This window comes from Symphalangus syndactylus, chromosome 3 (assembly GCF_028878055.3).
Source record: "Symphalangus syndactylus isolate Jambi chromosome 3, NHGRI_mSymSyn1-v2.1_pri, whole genome shotgun sequence".
In the NCBI taxonomy this organism is placed as follows: domain Eukaryota; kingdom Metazoa; phylum Chordata; class Mammalia; order Primates; family Hylobatidae; genus Symphalangus; species Symphalangus syndactylus.
In genome coordinates, this window is record NC_072425.2 from 36,126,668 (window position 1) to 36,149,731 (window position 23,064).

At 47.2% G+C, this 23,064-nt stretch overlaps 2 protein-coding genes across 2 annotated transcripts; one reads left to right on the forward strand and one right to left on the reverse strand.

Moving 5' to 3' along the window:
• Positions 1–1,247: 1,247 nt before the first annotated feature.
• Positions 1,248–2,759, reverse strand: ACTL7A (actin like 7A). The gene has a single exon (XM_055271575.2). It carries the CDS (start codon positions 2,679–2,681, stop codon positions 1,374–1,376), a length of 1,308 nt encoding a protein of 435 aa, XP_055127550.1. The 5' UTR covers positions 2,682–2,759; the 3' UTR covers positions 1,248–1,373.
• A 234-nt stretch (positions 2,760–2,993) lies between these two features.
• On the forward strand, positions 2,994–10,425 carry ACTL7B (actin like 7B). The gene is made up of 2 exons (XM_055271576.2): positions 2,994–3,291; positions 9,035–10,425. Exon 2 carries the CDS (start codon positions 9,079–9,081, stop codon positions 10,324–10,326), a length of 1,248 nt encoding a protein of 415 aa, XP_055127551.1. The 5' UTR covers positions 2,994–3,291; positions 9,035–9,078; the 3' UTR covers positions 10,327–10,425.
• Positions 10,426–23,064: the final 12,639 nt, after the last annotated feature.

Below are 23,064 nucleotides of genomic sequence, written 5' to 3' on the forward strand. Positions count from 1 at the left end.
TGAGAGACTTTTGGCCTTCTGCATAAGAGGTAGAAACCTAAAGATACTAGCTAGCTATTGTGAGGACCCCCAGGAGTCTAGATACTGGTATTCAGATATTTTTCGCTGTTTTTAAATCAGCTGTGTGAGGTAGGCATTTATACTCAGTTTTGCAGGCAAGCAAACAAACTCAGTTAGGTGGTAGCAAAATAGTGTTTCAAACCAGAGTCCAGAGTCCATGTTCCATCCTCTGTTTTGTGCACCAACTAGTGTTCAGATTGTGAACTTTAAAGACAAGACAGAGAATGTATTGGAGGCTGTTCTAAAGAATCTCTAATTTAAAGTGCTCATATTGCAAACTCCCCTTGCAGGAACACCATAGAGCTCGCTGAGCCCTGGAAGGGCTTCCCTGGCTACTGAGAGTCTCTGTGTACCTTTGGGCTCCCCAGTTGGGTTAGAATGACCCACATAGGGCAACCTCCCACAGACCCATACCATCAGCCCCAGAACCAGCAGCCTCTATCCTCAGCACACCCCAGACTCCAACTGTGTGTGTTATAGGCTGATGGAGAATCCGGTCTACTGGGAGATGGGCAGCTACTACTTGAAGTGTCTAGAGAATAACTGTGGCTTCAATCCCTAACCTCTGCTGATAACCCAAGATCAATCTTACTTCGGTTTTTAACAAGGGAAATCTGTATAGCACTTGTTCTCTGAAGAGTTGCCCTTTGAGGCACATACATATTCCTTGCTTGTAATATGCTAGGCTTCAGCAGCCAGTTGCCATGATGGCTTAGGAAGAACTGGTACTGAGACATAAATGACTGTTGGAACTAAAAGAAACTCTGTTAAAGCAGGGCTCAGACAGCTTTGCCAGCTCTTTCCAGTCCCTCAGGGTTGCTGATGAAGTGTGAAATGGACACTGATGCTTTGTGGGAGATTGCACTGTTACAGCATACGTCCTATTGGCATGTATGGAAAGGGAACTGCTTACATGCCCCTACAGCATTTACCCTCTAATCTTCATTGCACTCCCCCTTCCAAGCAGAGTTTAACCATAAAGTAGTTCCTAAAGTGGGGAATGCACAAAATAAGGGGAAGCATAATTTTAGAGCAAGTGAATGTTTAAGCAATCCACATACAATGCATGTCCTTTTTTGTTAATCTTCTCCCTACTCCTACTTTTGTTTTGGGAAATGTATATTTTAAGGCAGATGCTGTGTGTGTGAAGTTGTTCTTATGAAGTCAGGAAGTAGAGAAACACACTGTGGAGGGGCATATGAGGGGTGTTTAATGCTACAGGAATAAGCGCCGGCTCTACCCCCTGTGTGTAGGAGTACGCTCACCCCGCCAAGGGTACGCACTGCCAGTGCAGTGGCCATCCTCATTGCCATTCAGAAGCACCTCCTGTAGAGGAAGAAAGGCCCGTGTTCCTCGTACTCAAAGCGGTGGACCCACAGTGGTTGGAAACCCTGAAGTGAGGCCAGGATGGAGCCACCGGTCCACACGGCACTGTCTCTCTCAGGCAGCACGTTTACCTGCGGGGTGTCATTGGGACACATGCTGCTTAGCTCCTTCTGCAGACGGTTAGGGAAGCCACTGAGCATTGTGCTGCCCCCGCAGAGCAGGATGTTCCCCATGAGGTCCCGTTTGAGGGCGATGTCACACTTGTTAAGGCAGGACACGGTCTGGGTGTGGAGGCCCAGCTGCATGGACTTGATGAGAGATGGCTTGAAAAACATCTCCGAGCAGAGGAACCGTTCCTGAGACAGCTGAATCTCCTTCCCATCCGGCAGCACGTAGCGGATCGTATGCTCACTGAGAGGGACTTTCTTCTCCTCAGTGGGATCCAGGGCCACAAAGCAGCATTTCTTCTTGATGTCCTCCACGATGCCCAACTGGTCCTGGGTGAATTCGTTCCCTGCACCGTTCAGCAGGCCCAGCAGGTAGGCTGTCAGGTCAGAGCCCGCGTAGTCCAGCCTTCCGGTGATGCTGGGCAAAGGATAACCCTCGTAGATGGGGACCACGTAGGACACGCCATGGCCCACCTCCACCACCAGGCCGGAGGTCCTTCCATAGGAGTACATGGACAGGCGTGACTGGTAGGCGATGTGCATCGCAGGGGTGTTGAAGGCTTCAAAGAGCATTTCAGCATATTTCTCTCTGTTGGTGTGTGGGCTCAAGGGCGGGTCTGAAACCAAGACCGCATGCTCCTCTGGGGCGATCTTCATCTCTTGTCGGAAGAGATATTCCCAGATATCCTGCACTGTATCCCAGTCCACGATGATGCCATGTCGCAGAGGGTTAACCAGCTTGAGATGAACGTTTGTGTTGTTGAGTTCCCGCCCCACGAATGTCTCCTTGCGATTATCCCCAGTCTTGGCGGTCTCCATGTAGGGCTTGCCCACCGTTGTTGAGATCTTGTGGGTGGGTCTTGGCAGGCCGGCAAAGCCACATTTACAGTAGCCAGTGCCCAGGTCCACGACCACTGCTTTGGTCACCTCCTGCTTGGGCCTCTCCTTGGCTGCCTTTGATTCAGTAGGTTCTTGTGGCTCTGAACTCCTATGGCGGACCCACATGGCCCGCTTCGCCGGGCCATCCCTTAAAGATGCAGTCTGGAGGGTCTGTGTCTGCAGGGGGGCCTGGTTACCCACCTTCTTGGTGGGCCCATCCCCCATGATTGCTGCAGGTGGAGCCCACATGTTGTCAAGGGCCGCACCACTCTTAGAAAGTTCTCAATTCCACTGGATTCAAGGCCTGAAAGGCCTACATCAGAGGATACCCTGAGAATTTTCCCAACAATGACATCACTAATTATGATGTAATCTGGTGACCTGGGCTTTCTAGATATTGCAAACCCTTATTCTGTGTTAGGGTACATTTGGGATATTGTTTTTGAAATGGCTCCCCTTTTCCTAAATTTTGTAACAAGACTGATTTATTCAATTAATTAATATTTCTTGAGTATCTGCTATATACAAGGCAGCTGGGAATTCGTTGGTGAAAAAAACAGACAAAATATCTTATTCTAGTTGGTGGGGGGTGGGGGTGACCGACAATAACCAAAATGAGCCTTAAGAGCAAAAGCAGGGTGGCAGTGCTAGTGTGGCCTGGGCAGGGCTTCCTGAGAGCGTGACATTTGAATGAAGACCTGCAGGAGGTGAGGGAGGGAGCCACGTGTATGTCAGGGGAGCAGCAGGTGCAGAGGACTGGAGGCAGATGTGTGACTGAAGAGTTAGATCAGGGGTCAGCAGGCTGCAGTCCAATCCAGTCCCCGGCTTGTTGGATAGGAATACAGCCGTGCTCATTCAGGTACGTATTGTCCATGACTGCCTTTGTAGTACAACAGTAGAGCTGAGTCATGGCATTGAAGACTGTATTGCCCAAAAAGCTGAAAGAAAGTAAATACTGACTGGCCCTTAAAAAGTTTGCCGACCTCTCGAGTTAGAGGAGGAGCAGGAAGAAAAGTGTGGCTGGCATGGAAGGAGTAACGAAAAGTAGATGAGATGGGGTGGGAGAAGGCGAGCAGCTCACGGTAGGCCTCATAGGCCAATGCGAGGATCGTGGGTAAGGTCAGAAAGCACCAGAGGATTTGGCGCAGAGCACTGACGCCATCTGATTTAGATGTTAGCGGGATCCTTTGCTGCTATGGTGACTATGTGAAGGGCACTAAGGGTGACACTTAGAACAACCTTAAGGGGAATTATTTTTGGATATACATGTGTACACTTACTGTGCCTTCATCAGGGTCATTGGCTAGACAGTGAAATTAGACCCTACAAAATCCCACTGACAACACTGAGGCTCGTAGGTGCATAGCTCACCCAAGGATATCCAACCGGGAGTAAACAAGCTCTCCCGACTGTGGCTTCCTCCCCAGGATGTGCTGGGACACAGCTTGATGGGACCTAGCGCGCATCTCTTAGGCTGCTTGGCCACCATCTTGCATGCCATTTCTGAAGTTGGACACACTGGTGTGGATGCCTGACACGCTCAGGGCAGAATCCAACCTTGTGTTATGCCACACCTTGAACCTGATTGCAGCCCTTCATAAAGAGGCAGTCACTACAATAATGGGCTTTCTCCTTTAGAGAGGCTATGAGGGCTGACCTCAGTTCCTTGTTGGGTATGAGAGAAGAAAGGGACTAAGTCCAGTCTCATGAGATTTGTGACTATCTGATGGGGGCAGCAAGGTGTCATCCCAAGGACAAAAATCTCAGTTTCTTGCTTCATTGATTAGTGGATGAGATAAATGGCATGGAATTTTAAAGGAAAAATAGGAAAGTACTTTCGATGCCTGGCTGCCTGAAAAACAGTTTAATTGCCTCTGCTGTTCAGGGATTTGCATGGGCAACTCAGATTGTTTGACTTTATTTCAAAAGTGCTGTGTATGGTAACCAAAGGCATATGTAATTTAAAACCCTCCATTTTTTTCTTCCCAAACCCTACTTGAATTTTGAGAAATCTATAGCTGCTTGGTGCCTTTTCACTAACCTGGACTCCTAGAAGAGCCTGTATTAGCTTCCTGTTTCTGCTGTAACAAATTACCATGGATTTAGTGGCTTAAAGCAACTCACAGTTATTATCTTACTATTTTGGAGGTCAGAAGTTCGTAATTCTTCTTAGTGGGCTACAATTAAGGTTCTTTCAGGGCTGTATTCCTTCTGGAGGTGTAGGAGACAATACTTCCTCTTGCCTTCTGCAGCTCCTAGAGGCCACCTGTGTTCCCTGGCTCATAGTCCCTTCCTCCATCTTGGAAGAGGGACTCTCTGACTACAGCTATCATTGTCACATCTGTTTCTCTGCCTTTGACCCTCCTGTATCCCCCATATGAAGACCCTTGTGATTACATTGGCCCCACCCAGGCCATACAGGATACTCTCCCCATCTCAGATTCCTTCATTTAATCACATCCACAGAATCCCTTTTGGCATGAAAGTTAATATAGTCAGAGGCCCCAGGGATTAAGATGTGGACACCTTTGGAGGACCCTTTCACCTGTTCAGTGCCTCCTTCTTTGCTAATACACTCCAAGCCTGACATGCTCTGACTCATTTGCTCTTCCTGGGCTGCCCAGGCTTGCCCCTCTATCATCTGTCATCGCCCTTTCTGCATTTGTGTGTGGAAGAGGTGATGCTTTAGTGTAAGGCAGTTACTCTATCTAGTCTGTAAGGTCCTTGAGCATAGGGATTTCCCTCACATTCTCTGAGCAAAAGCCAATGAAACACTTGCCCTCCTTTACTTCACCTCTGAGTTGCACATGTTGGGTGCTCCTAATAAAAACCCTGTTTCCCCTAAGCTTCCTCTTACCCTCTGTGCCTCTTCTCTCCCTCTATGGGTCATCACATGGTTAGCGGTAATAATGGAAGAATGTAGAGACTGTTGACACCGTGCCCCAAACCTCCACTGCCTAGCACACAACCCCCCATAATTGTCACCAGCTAAGGTCTGTGTGGGCTCTCTGGGGTCCCTAGTGAGGCCCCTCTAGGCAGAGGCACCCTATATTGCTCAAAATACGTTGGGCCACATTTTCTAATGGGATCGCACCTACTTTTAGTCCTCTGGCTCAAGACCAAAAAAAACCATGGGATGACCCCTTTTCAAACGCAACCCTGGGATCTTCTTCTATAGTGGAGGGAGAGAACATGGAAAGGTGAGATTAAAGAACACACTTCTCACCGAGGTGCATCCTGGCTCCTGGCTTCAATTTTTGGGACACTGCCCACACCTGACCTTTGGAAGAGAGGTGGGCTGGCCTCTGGAATTTTAGCAGCTATGGGAGGGAAAAAAAGACAATCCAGCATGGTGTTTCTTCTCATGAATCACCTGGAGTTTTTCTTAAAAATTACTGGAGCCCACCACAGCCTTTCCAACTCTTGAATATGCTGGAGAACCCCTGAGTCAGGAGCTCCCAACAAAGAAGATCCTCGCCAAACAGGCACTTTGAGCTGCTTTCTCACAGCTCAGATCCCAGTGTGGACACCCAGGTCCCAAGACTGTGTCCATTTCCCCGAGGTGGAAGGGAGAGGAGCCGTCTTCAGGGGGAGATATGCTACTGAGCATGCAAATGTGGATCCGGATGCTTCCCTTTCCATGTGCTCCAGCACAGTGTCCCACAGCCTGGTGGCCTTTGGGCATCTCTAAGTCAGCAGGCCCCAAACGTGTGTGTGTGGGGGAGGGGGGCACCATCATCCACTTAGCAGCTCAAGGCAGAGACCTGGAGGCTGTGGGTAGGGTTCAAGTTGACGAGGGAACCCAGCAAAATGGTAATCACATTCAAACAACATTTCAAGTAGTTTACACAAAGTCATACAGATTATAAATAACAAATCTATGTTTGAACCCAGGTCTTCAGATTCCAGTTCCTCAGTCTTCCCTCTGCTCTTTACTGCCTTTCCGTAAGGAATGGACAAAAAGTAGGCTCCAGCAGTCCATGAGCACTGCCTTTAAATAGCCTAAGAGTTGTTATGGAAGAATTCACTTGCCCTGTCGAACTTCAAGAGTAGACCCAAGACCAATTAATGGCTTCAGAGAGGTACAGATGACAATCCAGTGTGACAAAACGTTTATCACTCATGGCTGGCCAAAATGGGGTGAGCTGTCCGTGTCAGACAACTGGATGGGATGTTCTAGAGGGAACTAAAGGGTCCAGTCCTCAGCTTCTGTGATTTCATGATCCCACCACAGGGCATTTCTGGGTCATGATGTTCATAATTGCAACCCTCAGAAAGTTGTTACCCAAATAATATAGTTGAATGCTGCCATGTTCCAAGAAACAATTCAGTGAGCTGGGCATGGTGGCTCACACCTGTAATCCCAGCACTTTGGGAGGTCGAGGCAGGTGGATCACGAGATCAGGTGTTCAATACCAGCCTGGCCAACATGGTGAAACCCTGTCTCTACTAAAAATACAAAAATTAGCCAGGCGTGGTGGCAGGCACCTGTAATCCCAGCTACTCGGGAGGCTGAGGCAGGAGAATCGCTTGAACCCAGAAGGCGGAGGTTGCAATGAGCCGAGATCGTGCCACTGCGCTCCAGCCTGGGCGAAAGAGCGAAACTCTGTCTCAAAAACAAACAAACAAACAAACAAACAAAATTCAGCAAACAAAAATCCCCACGCGTTCCTCATTAGCATTCTTACACGCTCCATGGCAGTATTTCTTAACTCTTTTTCCCCCATGCATGTTGCCTAATCAATTCCTCAGGCACCTCTGCTCATCTTAATTCTCCCAGAAAACTTCCTCAGGCTCAGCTGCCGCTCTTCTCCTTTTTCTCTTGACTTTTCACCACCAAAACCCTAATCTGCCTTTTTGATTTTCGGAGTGGGAAGGGGCAGCTTCAGTTGCAGGTCCCTCTGGCACTCTAGTGAATTTGTCCTTTCTGGATGACAAGCCGTCTTTCTTTGCTCGGGTACAGGTAAGCGATTCATCCTTCCCTCTGCCTCACATCCCACATCACAGGAGCCCATGAGGGAAGGCCTCAAATGTCAGAGTAAGAGCTTGGATTAAAGTGAGGGATGGTTGGGGAAACAACAGATTGGATTCTACTCTACTTTCTAAATTTCTCTAGAACCAGGCTCTTCCTCTCTTCCACACTCTCACAGCCCCAGGTCAGGCCACCTTCAAGTCTTATCAGAATTTCTCCGATGGCCTCTTTTTGGGTCTCAGCTTCTAGTCTTGCCCCTCCCATCCATTCTCTACATTACAGCCAAATGCAGATCTTTTTAACATTTTTCTTTTCTTTTTTTTCTTTCTTTTTTTTTTTTTTTTTTCCGAGCTGGAGTCTCACTCTGTCTCCCAGGCTGGAGTGCAGTGGTGCGATCTCAGCTCACTGCAACCTCTGCCTCCCGGGTTCAAGCAATTCTCTGCCTCAGCCTCCCAAGTAGCTGGGATTACAGGCGCCCGCCACCATGCCTGGCTAATTTTTGTATTTTTAGTAGAGATGGGGTTTCACCATCTTGGCTAGGCTGGTCTTGAACTCCTGACCTCGTGATCCACCCACCACGGCCTCCCAAAGTGCTGGTGGGATTACAGGCATGAGCCACCACACCCGGCTCTTTCTAACACTTTTCTAGAGGGCAAATCTGATCATTCCCTGCTTTAAGTCTTCATAGGTTCCCTGGCTCTCCTCAATTTAGTCTAAACCTACTCCTGGCATTTGATGCCCTTTCTATTGGGCTCTGTGACTTCTCTAGCTTCATCTGTTTTTCCAAACACTTTCACTGCGGGAAGTTCTTCACCGTGCCTCCATCTGAGCCTTTGCTCAAGCTGTGCTCTCTGCCTGGGACGTCTTCCCCTCCTCTTAACTACTTGACAAATACCTACACCTCTTCCAGGATTCAACTTAAGCATCACCTCCTCTCTGGAGCACCTTCTGACTGCCTGTCTCAAATGAGTTCTCCAAGTAGACTTTTTCCTGCAAACCCATCGGCACCCATTCCATTTTCTTGTCTAGACTGGGCACTGCTGGTGGCCTGGGTTTTTATCATCTATCACTGGCAGGCTGCACTAGGTGGGATCTACTACATACTCCAGTAAATGTGGAATGAAGGGAGGAAAGAACTCTTGGGGCCGTTAAGGAGGCCTGGTGCATTGGAGTTTGATGAATTTGGGTTAAGGTACAAACACCCCAACTGCTGTTTGCTCTTGGGCAAGTCCTTAGAATTCTGAGCCTCATTTCCTCAGCTCTGCCTACCTGCAGAACAACCCAAGTGAAGTACCTGGTACAGTGCCTCCCTTACTGGAGGGGCTCAAACAGGCCCTCTCCACCAAGAAGCGGAAGAGGAAAGGTGTCCAGTAGTGAACAGGTTAGGCATGGAAATGCAAGGGGGCTGAGCAGAAACCTCTGAGACCCCAGTGTGCTTGGATTTCTAAAACTGCCGGCCACCTGCTCTGTCCTGGAGCAAACTTGAGTTAGAGAGATGGGGGTGACACACCAAGAGCCGGCCAAAGCCAGGCCCTCCCCCGCTGCCTGAATGGACCAGCCCCAAGTGACATCACAATCCCGGGTGGTTGTCATGGCACTGCTGGAGGTGGGGAATCTCATTTCTCCCCAGGGAGCTCTAGGCTGTGGATGTGAGAAGGGGAGCAAGAGAGGCAGATGGCGACAAGGAACAGCCCCATGCCCCTGGGCACGGCTCAGGGTGACCCTGGAGAGGCAGGAACACGGCCCGGCCCTGACGCCGGCCTCCAGGACACAGGTGCAGCCACTCAGCTCAAGATGAAGCCCAGGAAGTTGCGCAAGATCAAGGCGATCATCATCGACCTGGGCTCCCAATACTGCAAGTGCGGCTACGCGGGAGAGCCGAGGCCCACCTACTTCATCTCCTCCACCGTGGGCAAACGCTGCCCTGAGGCGGCCGACGCTGGCGACATCCGCAAGGGGACCTTAGTGGGCCATGAGCTGCTCAACACGGAGGCGCCTCTCAAGCTGGTGAACCCGCTGAAGCACGGCATCGTGGTGGACTGGGACTGCGTGCAGGACATCTGGGAGTACATCTTCCGCACGGCCATGAAGATCCTCCCCGAGGAGCACGCTGTGCTGGTCTCCGACCCTCCGCTCAGCCCCAGCAGCAACCGGGAGAAGTACGCGGAGCTCATGTTTGAGACCTTCGGCATCCCCGCCATGCACGTGACGTCCCAGTCGTTGCTGTCCATCTACTCCTACGGCAAGACCTCGGGGCTGGTGGTGGAGAGCGGGCACGGCGTCTCGCACGTGGTGCCCATCTCCGAGGGCGACGTGCTGCCGGGCCTGACCAGCAGCGCCGACTACGCTGGGGGTGACCTCACCAACTACCTGATGCAGCTGCTCAACGAGGCGGGCCACGCATTCACGGACGACCACCTGCACATCATAGAGCACATCAAGAAGAAGTGCTGCTACGCGGCCTTCCTGCCCGAGGAGGAGCTGGGCCTGGTCCCGGAGGAGCTGCGCGTGGACTACGAGCTCCCGGACGGCAAACTCATCACCATCGGCCAGGAGCGCTTCCGCTGCTCTGAGATGCTCTTCCAGCCCTCCCTGGCGGGCAGCACCCAGCCGGGCCTCCCGGAGCTCACGGCCGCCTGCCTGGGCCGCTGCCAGGGCACGGGCTTCAAGGAGGAGATGGCCGCCAACGTGCTGCTGTGTGGCGGCTGCACCATGCTGGATGGCTTCCCTGAGCGCTTCCAGAGGGAGCTGAGCCTCCTCTGCCCGGGGGACAGCCCTGCAGTGGCTGCCGCTCCCGAGAGGAAGACCTCCGTGTGGACCGGCGGCTCCATCCTGGCCTCCCTGCAGGCCTTCCAACAGCTCTGGGTCAGCAAAGAAGAGTTTCAGGAGCGGGGCAGCATGGCCATTTACAGCAAGTGCTGAGCCTAGGCATCTGCACAGACAAGGCCTCCAGCACAGGTGACTACAGGCCACTCTATACACATTTACAGAATTTGACATAAAGCTTTACTCTGAAATGGCTTTTGTCTAGTCTGGGTTTCTTGCTTCAATCTGATCACAGAGGGTCGGGGGGAGTCGGGCTTAGAAGTGGTAGCACCTTTTGCACTGCAGGTGGGGGCTGTAAGGAAGGGGGCTACCATACTGATCCCATCCCCTCTGCCTGCCTCATGATGGTGACATCATCTCAGGGCCTAGAAAGTGGCCTCCTGTTTTATTAGTACCTCCAGGTTCAAAACCTGATCCAAAGACACTCCTCATCGCTCGCTCAACTTAAGGGGGTTGGCTCCGATGAAGAGACTAGCTTCCGTCACCTAGTGGTAGGTTGGAGGAGATGCACAGCTGGGTGTCCGACTCCAGTCTCCTGTTTCTGCTGCTCACAAGTGCTCCCAACCTTAATATTGCTTGATCACTCCAGGTTCCCTAACCTCCCCCTAGTGCCTGCCACCCTCAATGTGGGAGCCTAAGGCTGTGCCAGTGCATCTCCTGAGTGTGAAGCCCCATTTCTACCCATCTGTGGGTGTACCCCTTTCAACCGCAGCCAAAATTGCAGCTATATTTCCAGAGTCACAAAGCAGAGCCGCTGATCGCAGAGGACGTCAGAGGAACCAGAAGGTCCTTTAGAAATCAGCTCCTCTCCCTGCTATAGAGATGGGGAAACTGGGCTGGGTGTGGTGGCTCACGCCTGTAATCCCAGCACTCTGGGAAGCCAAGGCAGGTGGATCACCTAAGGTCAGGAGTTTGAGACCAGCCTGGCTAACATGGTGAAACCCTGTCTCTACTAAAAATACAAAAATTAGCTGGGCATGGTGGTGGGCACCTGTAATCCCAGCTTCCCCGGGAGGCTGAGGCGGGGCCGTTAAGGTTCTTGCCCCTCCCATCCATTCTCTACATTACAGCCAGCAGGCGGAGGTTGCAGTGAGCTGAGTTTGCATCATTGCACTACAGCCTGAGCGACAGAACAAGACTCTATGTCCAAAAAGGAAAAAAAAAAAAAAAGGTAAACTGAGACCAGAGAGGAGAGGGCCAGCCTGATGCCAGTGGTTGAGCCCAGGTCTCCTGATCCACGTCAAGATTATTCCCAGAAGGGTAAATATGGTTTTTAATGGTTAGTCAGCAACCCAAAGCACTTACCATGCATCTACTGTGGGCCAGGCCCAGTGCTGGGGACTGAGAAACGACCAGAACACAGTGTCTACCTTTGGCAATCACACACAGCTAATGGACAACCACACTGGTAGGGAGGCAAGGTCTGAGCTAAGTGTTCACGGTGGCGAGAAGGTAGTGGTGATGCACTGGAATGCTGTAAATGGAGAAGTTGCTGGGCATGGTGGCCACTTACTGGTTTTGGGGCTGAGGGAGAGGCTGTGGAGGTTGTGAGATTTCAGCTGGTGACTAACTGCCTACTTAGAAGATGGGTTCCTGCCTCCTTCCCTACCCTCACCTTCCAATGGAGTTCATGACCCAGTTGGTGCCATCTATGGGATCAGACATCCATGAGCTGCATAGTCTTGGATGTGCTGACTTAAATATCCCTGAGTCACCTCTTACCTTAAGCAAAGGGTCCTGATTTGGGGCACCCCATGAGGCTGCCTCTGTCCTGGGCCCAGTGCTGGGGGCTGCAGACTTGGGCAAGAACCAGACAAGTCATTATCACCTAAGGCCCTGCTCTTTGGTCCTTCCCCATTGTCCAGAATTGGGCATCTAGCCTGGAGTTTGAATACCCCTGGTCAAACAGGGCATTGGCAGCAGGCATGGAACCTGGGCTCTTTCCTGTAGAGGGATGTTGCAGACTGGAGGCCTGGAGGCTGAAGGTGGCCAATAGACGTGTTTCATGTGGCCATCACAGTGTACAAGTGTTTTCGTGAATGTGAAGTTTTTTCTGTGGGGCTGCATTTTTGAGGTTGCCAACGTCCCTGCCACACTGATGTCTTCATATATACTTGCTGCTTCAACACAACTTCTTCCTTAGCATTAGTTTCTGTTGCTTGTAACCCAAGTGATTGTAAAAAGCCTGATGAAATACAGAGAGGGAAGCTGAGGCTTATAGAGGGAAAGTGATGTACCCCAAATCACACAAGCAGTAAGTGCTACGTGTGAACCCCACTCTCTCCTTATCTCCTCTCCTCACTCCACACATCCTCAGCAAATTCTCCTGTCTCCAGTCACAGCTTCAGTCCCTCCACCACCTGGTCGTCTCCTCGAAAGCATCCCTCATGTGGCAGGGGCTGTAAAAACACTAATTGCTAGATCCCTGACATAAACTTATTTAAGCTAACCAGAGGATTCAGCAGGAGATTTATTTTTGGTGGAAAAACATGGGTCAGTGACTTCCAGCTTAAGATGACCCCCTTACCCTGTGTGTTTATCTTCCCTCCCTTCTCAGATTCCATGGAGTCGTAGTAGAGAATATAAATGCATAAGCTCAGTGCAAATGAAGAGAATGGTAGGGGAACTACAGGGACTAGAGATTTCTACCCGATTCTGGAAGAAAGAGAGTGGAGTTGGGAACCAAGGAAAGAAGCAAGGGTAGGAATTTCCTGTCCTGCAGAATGGGCAGGAATTTGCAACTTGGAAATGCCAGGCAGGAAAGACATAGGAGTGAAGTGTGTGAGAGTGGGAACGGGCTGAGGAGGGGTGGTGCCCGTGGTCTCTATCTGAAGAATTGTGGCTTTCCATGCTCACAGGTAGAGAAAGGGGTGAGCACACTGGTTGCCTCTACAGGTATGTTTCTTAGGAAGAAAGAAGTTGAATTCTCTCTCTAAAGGTGGTGCTGGTATAGAAAAAGGAGGAGGGAAGCATGTGAAGAACAGACCAGGAGCCCCACCTGCACCCCCTTGTCCCTTCTCCAGACCAGGAATCACACTTGGGACTATCTCAGACTCCCGAGGTAGAACAGTCGATGCCTCCAACTTTCCTCTTATCCCTTTCCACAACTCCTGGGTTCTGCATGGGCATCAGATGTGGCCCAGGACTGACTTGCCTTCCAGCACCGAGGGCAGAGCACGTGATTTAGGCTCAGCCAATTAGAGCATCCATCTCCTTGGCCATAATAATTGGTTCTGGGTGAACATGCGATCTTGGTAGAGTGAGTCCTGGAGAGTGAATCCTACGCTTTTTGCTTGGAAGCTTGATGTGAAGTTGAGGGGTGTGTCCTAGCACTGCTGTGGCATTTGTTACCAGGAAAGAAGCCAGCTTGAAGCTGGCCCACCAAGGATTGTGGAGCTCAGAGAAACCCTGGGGACAAAGTGAACCTCTGAATCAAACCATGCCTAGAGTTTGAACCCACTCCCAGGTATTTCAGTTCTGTGAGCCATGCATTCAACTTCATCATTCATGTCCCTTAGGGTTGTGTGTCTGTTACTTGCAACTGACAACGTTCTAGCTGCATCAATTTCCTTTTCAACAACAGCATTCCTCTGGAGCAGGTTTGCATGGAGAAGAGACTGGAGTTGGAGAGGTCTCTTTTAATTGAAATATTAAGAGCAACAATTCATTTTTTCCTTACGAAAAAACTACATAAGAAGAATTTTTATCAAGGTACCAGAGGATATCAGATAACATACTACACTGAAGGGCGGAGACCAAAAAGTGTCTATTGACCGTTATCTTATATATTCACTTCTTAGATATTTGTCCCTAAGATTAGACTCAGAGCTTCTTGAGCGCAGGAACTGTGCTTCCCTCATTTTAGTTTTCTCAGAGTCTGGTGCAGAGCATGGCACAGAGTTGGTGTTTAGTACATGAAATGAACTCATTTATTCCCAGTCTGTGAGGTGGACATTACAGTATTTCCCCTCATTTTACAGGTGAGGACACTGAGGCTTGGAGAGGTTAGGAGTCTTGTGCAAGGTCACCCATCTGGTAAACCAAAGTCTTGTGCTAAATCAAAGTTTTGAGATTCCACAATGCCTTTTTGCCCTTGTCTCTTACTTTTCTGAAAATTATCAATATCTTTTCCAAGAAGAAAAATTTACATATAAAAATTGCTTTCAAATCATGTACAACAAATTTGATGTAATTTCATAGTCATTATCCTGAGGTTTCAAAGTTAAAAATGCCAATCTTTTAGCAAAGAAGAGACTTGTCTTGCTGGAACCTTCCAGAGACATAAGCATCAGAGTGACATCAAGTGGTGAAGTCCTACCACTTCCACATGGCAAGAGGCTTGTTTTCCTCACTGTCCAGACAGGCTGATCTCTCTCTCTCAAATGCTCAAATGTTTGTTATCAAGTTTGCTGTGAGAGTTATTTGCCCAAGGTCTTCTTCTTTTTCTTTTTCTTTTTCTTTTTTTTTTTTTTTTTTTTGAGATGGAGTTTCGCTCTTGTTGCCCAGGATGGAGTGTGATGGTGCAGTCTCAGCTCATGCAACCCCCGTCTCCCCGGTTCAAGCAGTTCTCCTGCCTCAACCTCCTGAGTAGCTGGGATTACAGGCACCCACCACGCCCAGCTAATTTTTGTATTTTTAGAAGAGATGGGGTTTCACCATGTTGGCCAGGCTGGTCTCGAACTCCTGACTGACCTCAGGTGACCTGCCCGCCTTGGCCTCCAAAAGTTCTGGGATTATAGGCATGAGCCACTGAGCCTGGCCCCAAGGTCTTTTTAAGAAATTAACTTTATAGCCCAGGCACAGTGGCTCACGCCTGTAATCCCAGCCACGTGGAACTCTAAGTCCAGTTAAACCTCTTTCCTATGTAAATTGTCCAGTCTCAGATATATCTTTATCAGCAGCATGAAAACGGACTAATACAGTAAACTGCTGAAAAGATACCCAAAAATGTGGAGGCAACTTCAGAACTCGGTAACAGGCAGAGACTGGAACAGTTTGGAGGGCTCAGAAGAAGACAGGAAAATGTGGGAAAGTTTGGGACTTCCTAGGGACTTGTTGAATGGCTTTGCCCAAAATGCTGATAGCAATACGAACAATAAAATCCAGGCTGAGGCGGTCTCAGATGGAGATGAGGAACTTGTTGGGAACTGGAGCAAAGGTGACTCTTGTTATGTTTTAGCAAAAAGACTGGTGGCTTTTTGCCCCTGCTCTAGAGATTTGTGGAACTTTGAACTTGAGAGAGATGATTTAGGGTATCTGGTGAAAGAAATTTCTAAGCAGCAAAGCATTCAAGAGCTAACTTGGGTGCTGTTAAAGGCGTTCAGTTTGTTGTTGTCGTTGTTGTTTGAGACAGAGTCTTGCTCTGTCGCCCAGGCTGGAGTGCGGTGGCGCTATCTTGGCTCACTGCAACCTCCGCCTCCCGGGTTCAAGCGATTCTCCTGCCTCACCCTTCTAAGTAGCTGGGATTACAGGCATGCACCACCATGCCTGGCTAATTTTTTTAAATGAAGCTAAAAAAAAAAAAAAAAAAAGAAAGACAATCTACAGAGGCCAGGCATGGTGGCTCACATCTGTAATCCCAACAGTTTGGGAGGCCTAGGCGGGCAGATCACCTGAGGTCGGGAGTTTGAGACCAGCCTGGCCAACATGGAGAAACTCCGTCTCTACTAAAAATACAAAATTACCTGGGCATGGTGGTGCATGCCTGTAATCCCAGCTACTGGCGAGGCTGAGGCAGGAGAATCGCTTGAACCCAGGAGGCAGAGGTTGCAGTGAGCCGAGATTGGGCCATTGCACTCTCCCGCCTGGGCAAAAAGAGTGGAACTCTGTCTCAAAAAAAAAAAAGAAGCTAAAAAAAAAAAAAAAAACTACAGACCGAGCGAAAATACTTGCACACTATATATGTTAAATATATCCAGCAAAGGACAAGTATATAGAATTTTTAAAGACCCCTCAAAACTAACAGTTTAAAAAATCAAATTAAATAAATGAGCATAAGACATGACAGACATTTCACCAAAAAAGATATATGGTTGGCAGATAAGCACAAGGAAAGAATGTTCAACATCATTAGCCATGGAAAGGCAAGTTAAAGCCATGATGAGACTTTACTATCCATCTATCAGAATGGGAAAAAAAAGAAGAAACCACCAAAGCTGGTGAAGATGAAGATGAGGAGAAACTGGGTCACTCATACATTGCTGGTGGGAATGTAAAATGGTACAGCTATTGTGGAAAACAGTTTGACAATTTCTTTAAAAATGAAACATGCAGCTACCATACTACCCAGAAGTTGCACTGGCACATTTATCCCAGAGAAATGAAAACTTATCTATCTTCACACAAAACCTGTACACAAATGTTCATAACAGCTTTGTTCATAGCAGCCAGAAACTAGATACGACTCAGATATCTTTCAGTGGGTAAATGGTTAAGCAGTAGTGGATTCAAATTTTTCTAGCAGGGCTGGACACGGTGGCTCATTCCTGTAACCTCAGCACTTTGGGAGGTCAAGGCAGGAGGATTGCTTGAGGCCAGGAGTTTAAGACCAGCTTGGGCAACACAGACCTTGTCTCTAAAAAAAAAAGAAATTAAAAAATTAGCCAGGAATGGTTGTCCATGCCTGTAGTCCTAGCTACATGGGAGGCTGTGGTGGGAGGATCAGATAAGCCCAGGAATTTGAGTCAACAGTGAGTTCTGATTGTGCCACTGCACTCCAGCCTGGGCAACAGAGCAAGACCCTGTCTCAAAAAACAAAGCAGGTTTTCCAGTTCTTACTGACAGGCACCCATGAGGATTGGAGAAGAATAAACTACAGATAGATGCAACAACTTGGATGAATCTCCAGGGAATTATGCTGCTAGAAAAAAGTCAATCCCCGAAGGTTACATACTGTGTGATTCCATTTGTGTCATTTTTGAAAAAACAAAATTATAGAAATGGAGAACAGATTAGTGGTTCCAAGGGTTAGGGTTGAGTGGGTAGGGGGAAGTATATATGGCTATAAAAAGAACACTGGGAGGATCCCTTGTAGTGGTGAACTGTTGACTTCTTCTTGACTGTATGAATGCCAATATCATAATTGTGACATTATACTATAGTTTTGCAAGATGTTACCTTTGGGGGAAACTGGTTAAATGTACCTCTCTCTATATTAATTCTTATAACTGCATGTGAATTTACCATAATCTCGTAATAAAAAATCGAATTAAAAACTTAAATAGATAGGGAAAAAAATATATATCCTAATGTTCAAGCCACAGCTTAGACCTTTTAAATCAAAATGTCTAAGGGTGGGACTAGGTATTAATATTTATAAGTTTTTCAGACGATTCCAGTTTGAAACTTGCAGCCAAGTTTGAAAACCAGTATCTTAGCCAACTGTGTGGAGCATGAGGAGCCAGCATAGGAGGCCGTGGAGAGCTTTGGGGCTGTACACCTCAGTGGAGACGAGTTGTGTGGTCTTGGGCAAGACATTTAAACTCACGTAGCCTTGGGCTTTTCTTTGTAAATTGGTTATAATCTGTCCTTACTTCCCAGCACTGATTTGCAGATCGAGGAGAAAATGCAGGTTAAGTGTTTTATAAATTGTAAAGTGTAATGTAAATGTCCTGATCAACGGGCAATGTATATTGTACATACGTACAAATATGTGTGTTTTTAAATATGTACTGTAGGCAGATATTTTCATGTTTAGTATCTCATTTAATCTCATCAACAACTCAGCAGTGTAGGAGTTGTGATCCTAATTTTATAACGAGAAGCCTGAGGCACACAAAAGGTAATAAATAATAATACTTTTGGCTTTAGCAGTACAGATTCTGTTCCAGCAAAACTCCATCTGCCATAGTTTACCCAACAGAGGTGGTTGTCAAGGTCACTTAGATTTAAAAGTAAGTCCCTGCTTTCAAGTCGAAGAGACTTACATGAATATGTAAATAAAATTCCTGTAAGGGCAATTTTGGTTGCATTATCTGGGTCATCATCTGAATTGTGCACTTCACTTTGCCAATACAGATGAAGCTAAGCATAAGAGAGGAAAATGGATGTTGAGAATGAGAAAGCGCCTGATTCCCAAATAATTTATGCCCAGCAAGAAGTGAGTGGCCACCTGGGATAAGAAAAAGCTAGGACTTGTGGCATCCCATTAGTGAATATTAAATCCCTTTTAATGCCTGTGTTTGATTACAAAGGTAGTTAAAAACACATTAAATACGGAAAAAGCTGATTCTGGCATCAGGCTTTCACCAAGTGAAAAGAATAACAATGTAAAGGATAAGGAAGCTATTCTCTTTGTATGTGCTTCTGTTATAAATTTAATTAAATTACTGGAACATTTGTAAAACTAAAGTCAAAGATGGATCTGTTCAATATATAACAGAAAACTGAGACAATTTTATATTTAAAAGTCCATATATGCAACTGGAAATATCTAGATCAAATGTCTACATGCTTTTTTGGATTATTAAGACAATTACTTGATTGACCAGTTGTGTTTATATAAATAGACACCAAGTAATACAAGGTCTTCTACCTCCCAAATGGATTTGGAGCATGGGATCAGCCTCAGAACTGGCCATTTGGCAAAGTTTTTCTAATCATCTTCCAAGAATTTAGAGCTTTGCGTAAACTAGCTACCCACTATCTTTCCACCTTTGAAGAACATTTTTTCATTCACTTTATTTGGATTTGCTGGTTCCCAGTTAAGTTAAATCCTTAACGTTTTGGCTCAATGAATTAGGAGCAACTCACCAAATGAATCTTAAGAGACTGGAGAAGGTATAATTACAGTCAGTAGGCAGCTGGGTGCAGTGGCTCACGCCAGTAATCCCAGCACTTTGGGAGGCCAGGGTGAGGACTGCTTGAGCTCAGGAGTTTGAGACCAGCATGGGCAACATGGTGAAACCCCGTCTCTACCAAAAACACAAAAATGAGCTGGGTGTGGTGGCATGTGCCTGTGGTCCCAGCTACTCAGGAGGCTAAGGTGGGAGGATCCTTGGAGTCTGGGAAGTCAAGGCAGCAGTGAGTCATGATCACGCCACTGCACTCTGGTCTGGGTGACAGAGCTAGACCCTGCCTCGAAAAAACAAAAAAGGATATTTTTGTGTTTTTGCATCCTATTCTCTTTTTCCTTTTGAAACCAAGAAGAAACCTTTCTACTGGCCCAGGTCTTGGAGAGACATGGCTGGTTTCAGTCCTAACTTGAGGATGTCTGGGCCTTGAAGAAGTTGCACAAGGCATTTCACTGTTCTTGATCTTATTATCCTAAACTGGTGAAATGGTACTGATGTGGTCTGGCTTTCTGTTTCCCACCCAAATCTCATGTTGAATTGTACAACATGAAAAAATTTAAATAGACAGGAATAAAATATATACCCAAATGTCCAAGCCACACCTTAGACCTTTTGAATCAAAATCTCTAAGGGTGGGACTAGGTATTAATATTTATTTTAAGTTTTTCAGATGATTTCAATGTGCAGCCAAGTTTGAAAGCCAGTATCTTAGCCAACTGTGTGGAGCATGAGGAGTCAGTTTTAATGTTAATTGAACTAACATCACCTGGGATTCACAAGGTGGAAAAGAGTCTCAAATTTTAATGTTTATGTGAATCACCTGAGGATCTTGCCAAAAATGTAGATTCTAGTTTTGCATTTCTCACGCGTTTTCAAGTGAGGCAGATGCTGCCACCCTGGGACCACATTATAAGTAGCATGACAATGGAATTTCAGGCAGGGAAAATAATCTCATGCCCCTAGCTAAATCTGAACCTCACTCTGCTAATTTTCAGTTTTGTTTTGTTTGTAAGGAAGGCAATTTTTTTAAAGAAACAAACTGATATGGTTTGGTTCTGTGTCCCCTCCCAAATCTCATCTCGAATTGTCACCCCCTCGTGTCAGTGGAGGGACCTGGTGGGAGGTGACTGGATCATGGGGGCAGTTTCCCCCATGCTGTTTTCGCGAGAGTGAGTGAGTTCTCACGAGATCTGACAGCTTAAAAGCGTGTGGCGCTTCCTTCATTGCTCTTTCTCTCCTGCTTCGCCGTGGTGAGACGTGCTTGCTTCCCCTTCACCTTCCACCGTGATTGTAAGTTTCCTGAGGCCTCCTAGCCCTGCTTCCTGTACAGCCTGCAGAACTGTGAGTCAATCAAGCCTTTTCTTCATAAATGACCCAGTCTCAGATAGTTCTTTATAGCAGTGTGAGAACAAACTAATTAAAGTACTATGAAAAATGACATGGAAAGCCATTTGGCAATGTTGTGTGAGCTTCCTGGCATCGGCCTGGGTCCCTGTGGATTGGGGTTTCTGCATGGGCACCTATCAGGGCAGTATTTAGGCAGTACCTACTACTGTCTCCAACGGATACTTCCCGGCTGCTCTTCTTGTTACCATCTTCCTGGCTATCAGGGACCACCTGGCTCCTCTCATCTTTTCAATTCCTTCTCCCTCCTTGTCTGAGCTTTCACTTCACCCTGGCTCTTAGCCAAATTCCATGCTATTCCTTAGCAAACTATCAGTAGCTTTCAATATATGAAACTATTGAAAAACTGAATTAGATATAGGTCATCTATTTCCCTATCGCTAAATCTGAGTTGCCAATGTTAGTGATAGTCATCCTTCACAGCAGCACTTTGCAGTTACAAAGCACCATTGCACCTCCTTTTTTACATTTGATTCTCACAAGTAGCCTAGAAGAAAGACTACTAGGTGGGTGTTTAACAGTATTCTCTTTTTATAGATGGGCAAATTGAACTCAGTTTTGTGTTGGATTTAGTTGCTGTGCACATAGCACTGTGTCCGGTGCATTGAGAGTACATAAGAAGACTATTCCTTATGGCAGGATGATAAAACCAGACAAAGGAAACCCTTTTTTTTTTTTTTGAGATGGAGCCTTGCTCTGTTGCCCAGGCCTGAGTGCAATGGCATGGCCTTGGCTCACTGCAACCTCCGCCTCCCAGGTTCAAGCAATTCTCTGCCTCAGCCAGAAACCTCTTTTAAGCACCTGACTTCAATTCAGTACAATGAACAGAATGAGTACTCACTTGGTCCACACTCTGCCAGCTCCTGAGGGTAGGCCCTGCTGTCAAATTGTTTATGGTTTTAGGTGGGGATGGTTGTCAGATTTAGCAAATATAGATAATGATGCCCAGTTAAATTGGAATTTCAATAAACAAGTATTTTTTCAGTGTAAATATAAACCATGCAACTTTTGGGGGCAGTATGTTATTTGACAACCCTACACGGGAGAAGAAAGACTTAAAAGCCTGAAATTATGATAATAGTAGGGACTCTAGGAAGATTTCCTGGAGGAAGTAACAGCCGAGTTGGGTCTTGAATGCTGCAGAGGCCACAGAAGATCTTGGTACAGGAGGCACAATGGAGTCTGGGAAGTTAGGGAATGGAGATTTTATTATTTTAGTCTCAGTTTTCTCATCTGTAAAATGGGTATAATAATAGTACCAACCTTGTCAGGTGGTTGTGAGGATAAAATGAGTCTACATTCATAAGACACTTAGGGGAATGCCTGGTTCAGAGTAAGTGAGTGGTGATGATAAAACTAGCGACAGCAGTGGAAAAAGGTGAGAAAGAGAGGCTGGGCGTGGTGGCTCATGCCTGTAATCCCAACACTTAGGGAGGCTGAGGCTGGTGGATCACTTGAGGCCAGGAGTTCAAGACCAACCTGGCCAACATAGCAAAACCCTCTCTGCTAAAAATACAAAAAAATTAGTCAAGCATGGTGTTGCATGCCTGTTATCCCAGCTACTCAGAAGGCTGAGGCACAAGATGCTTGAACCCGTGAGGTGGAGGTTGCACTGCTGCACTCCAGCCTGGGCAACAGAGTGAGTCCCTGTCTCAAAAAAAAAAAAAAAAAAAAAAAGGAACATTCCAGAGATTCAAGTTATTACTGGACTGGACTAACTGGAGGAGCAAAGCTATGAGGCAGAAGGTGGAGAAAAAGAAGAATGACATTCCTAATGGGGTTGAGTGGGAAAAGCTGGAGTCTGGGAATAGGCAAAGAGAAGTAGGTTTCAGAGAAAGTGATCAATTCTATTTGTACCTGAGTGCCCAGTCTATGTGAAGAGATGTGGCTGGAATTAAATACAGGCTCTAAAAATAGGCCAGAGTCAGGTGTAGAGGTCTGGGAAGCCTCAGATTGGAGGTGAGGAAAGCCAAGGACATGTATTATGAAATTTCCAAAAGCCTGAATGAGAGATGAAAAAGAATGCTGAGGTCACCACCCGGCCAATGCTCTACTTGCAACTCTGATTTTCTCTAATTTAACTTAGGCAATCCCATAAAACCCAGGGCAACCATGAAATCCCCACAAAGTTATGGACCTGCATATATGCTTGGATGGGTGTGGGCTGACCTGGAAGGCAGGCCTTGGAGAGAACTGAGAAACCAGGGAACTGGGGTGAAGGAAGAAGTCACTTTTTGCTTTCTACCTTTTTATTACTTTTGTTTTTCTCTCCAAGTATGAATTTTTTTTTTTTTTTTTTTTTTTTTTTTTTTTTTTTTTTGAGACATAGTCTCACTCTCGTTGCCCAGGCTGAAGTGCAATGGTGCGATCTCGGCTCATTGCAACCTCCACCTTCTGGGTTCAAGCGATTGTCCTGCGTCAGCCTCCCGAGTAGCTGGGATTACAGGTGCCTGTCACCATGCCTGGCTAATTTTTGCATTTTTAGTAGAGATGAGGTTTCACCGTGTTGGCCAGAGTGGTCTTGAACTCCTGACCTCAGGCAATCCACCCGCCTCAGCCTCCCAAAGTGTTGAGATTACAGGCGTGAGCCACTGTGCCTGGCCGAAATTGTTTTAAAAAATCTTAAAAACTAGAGATT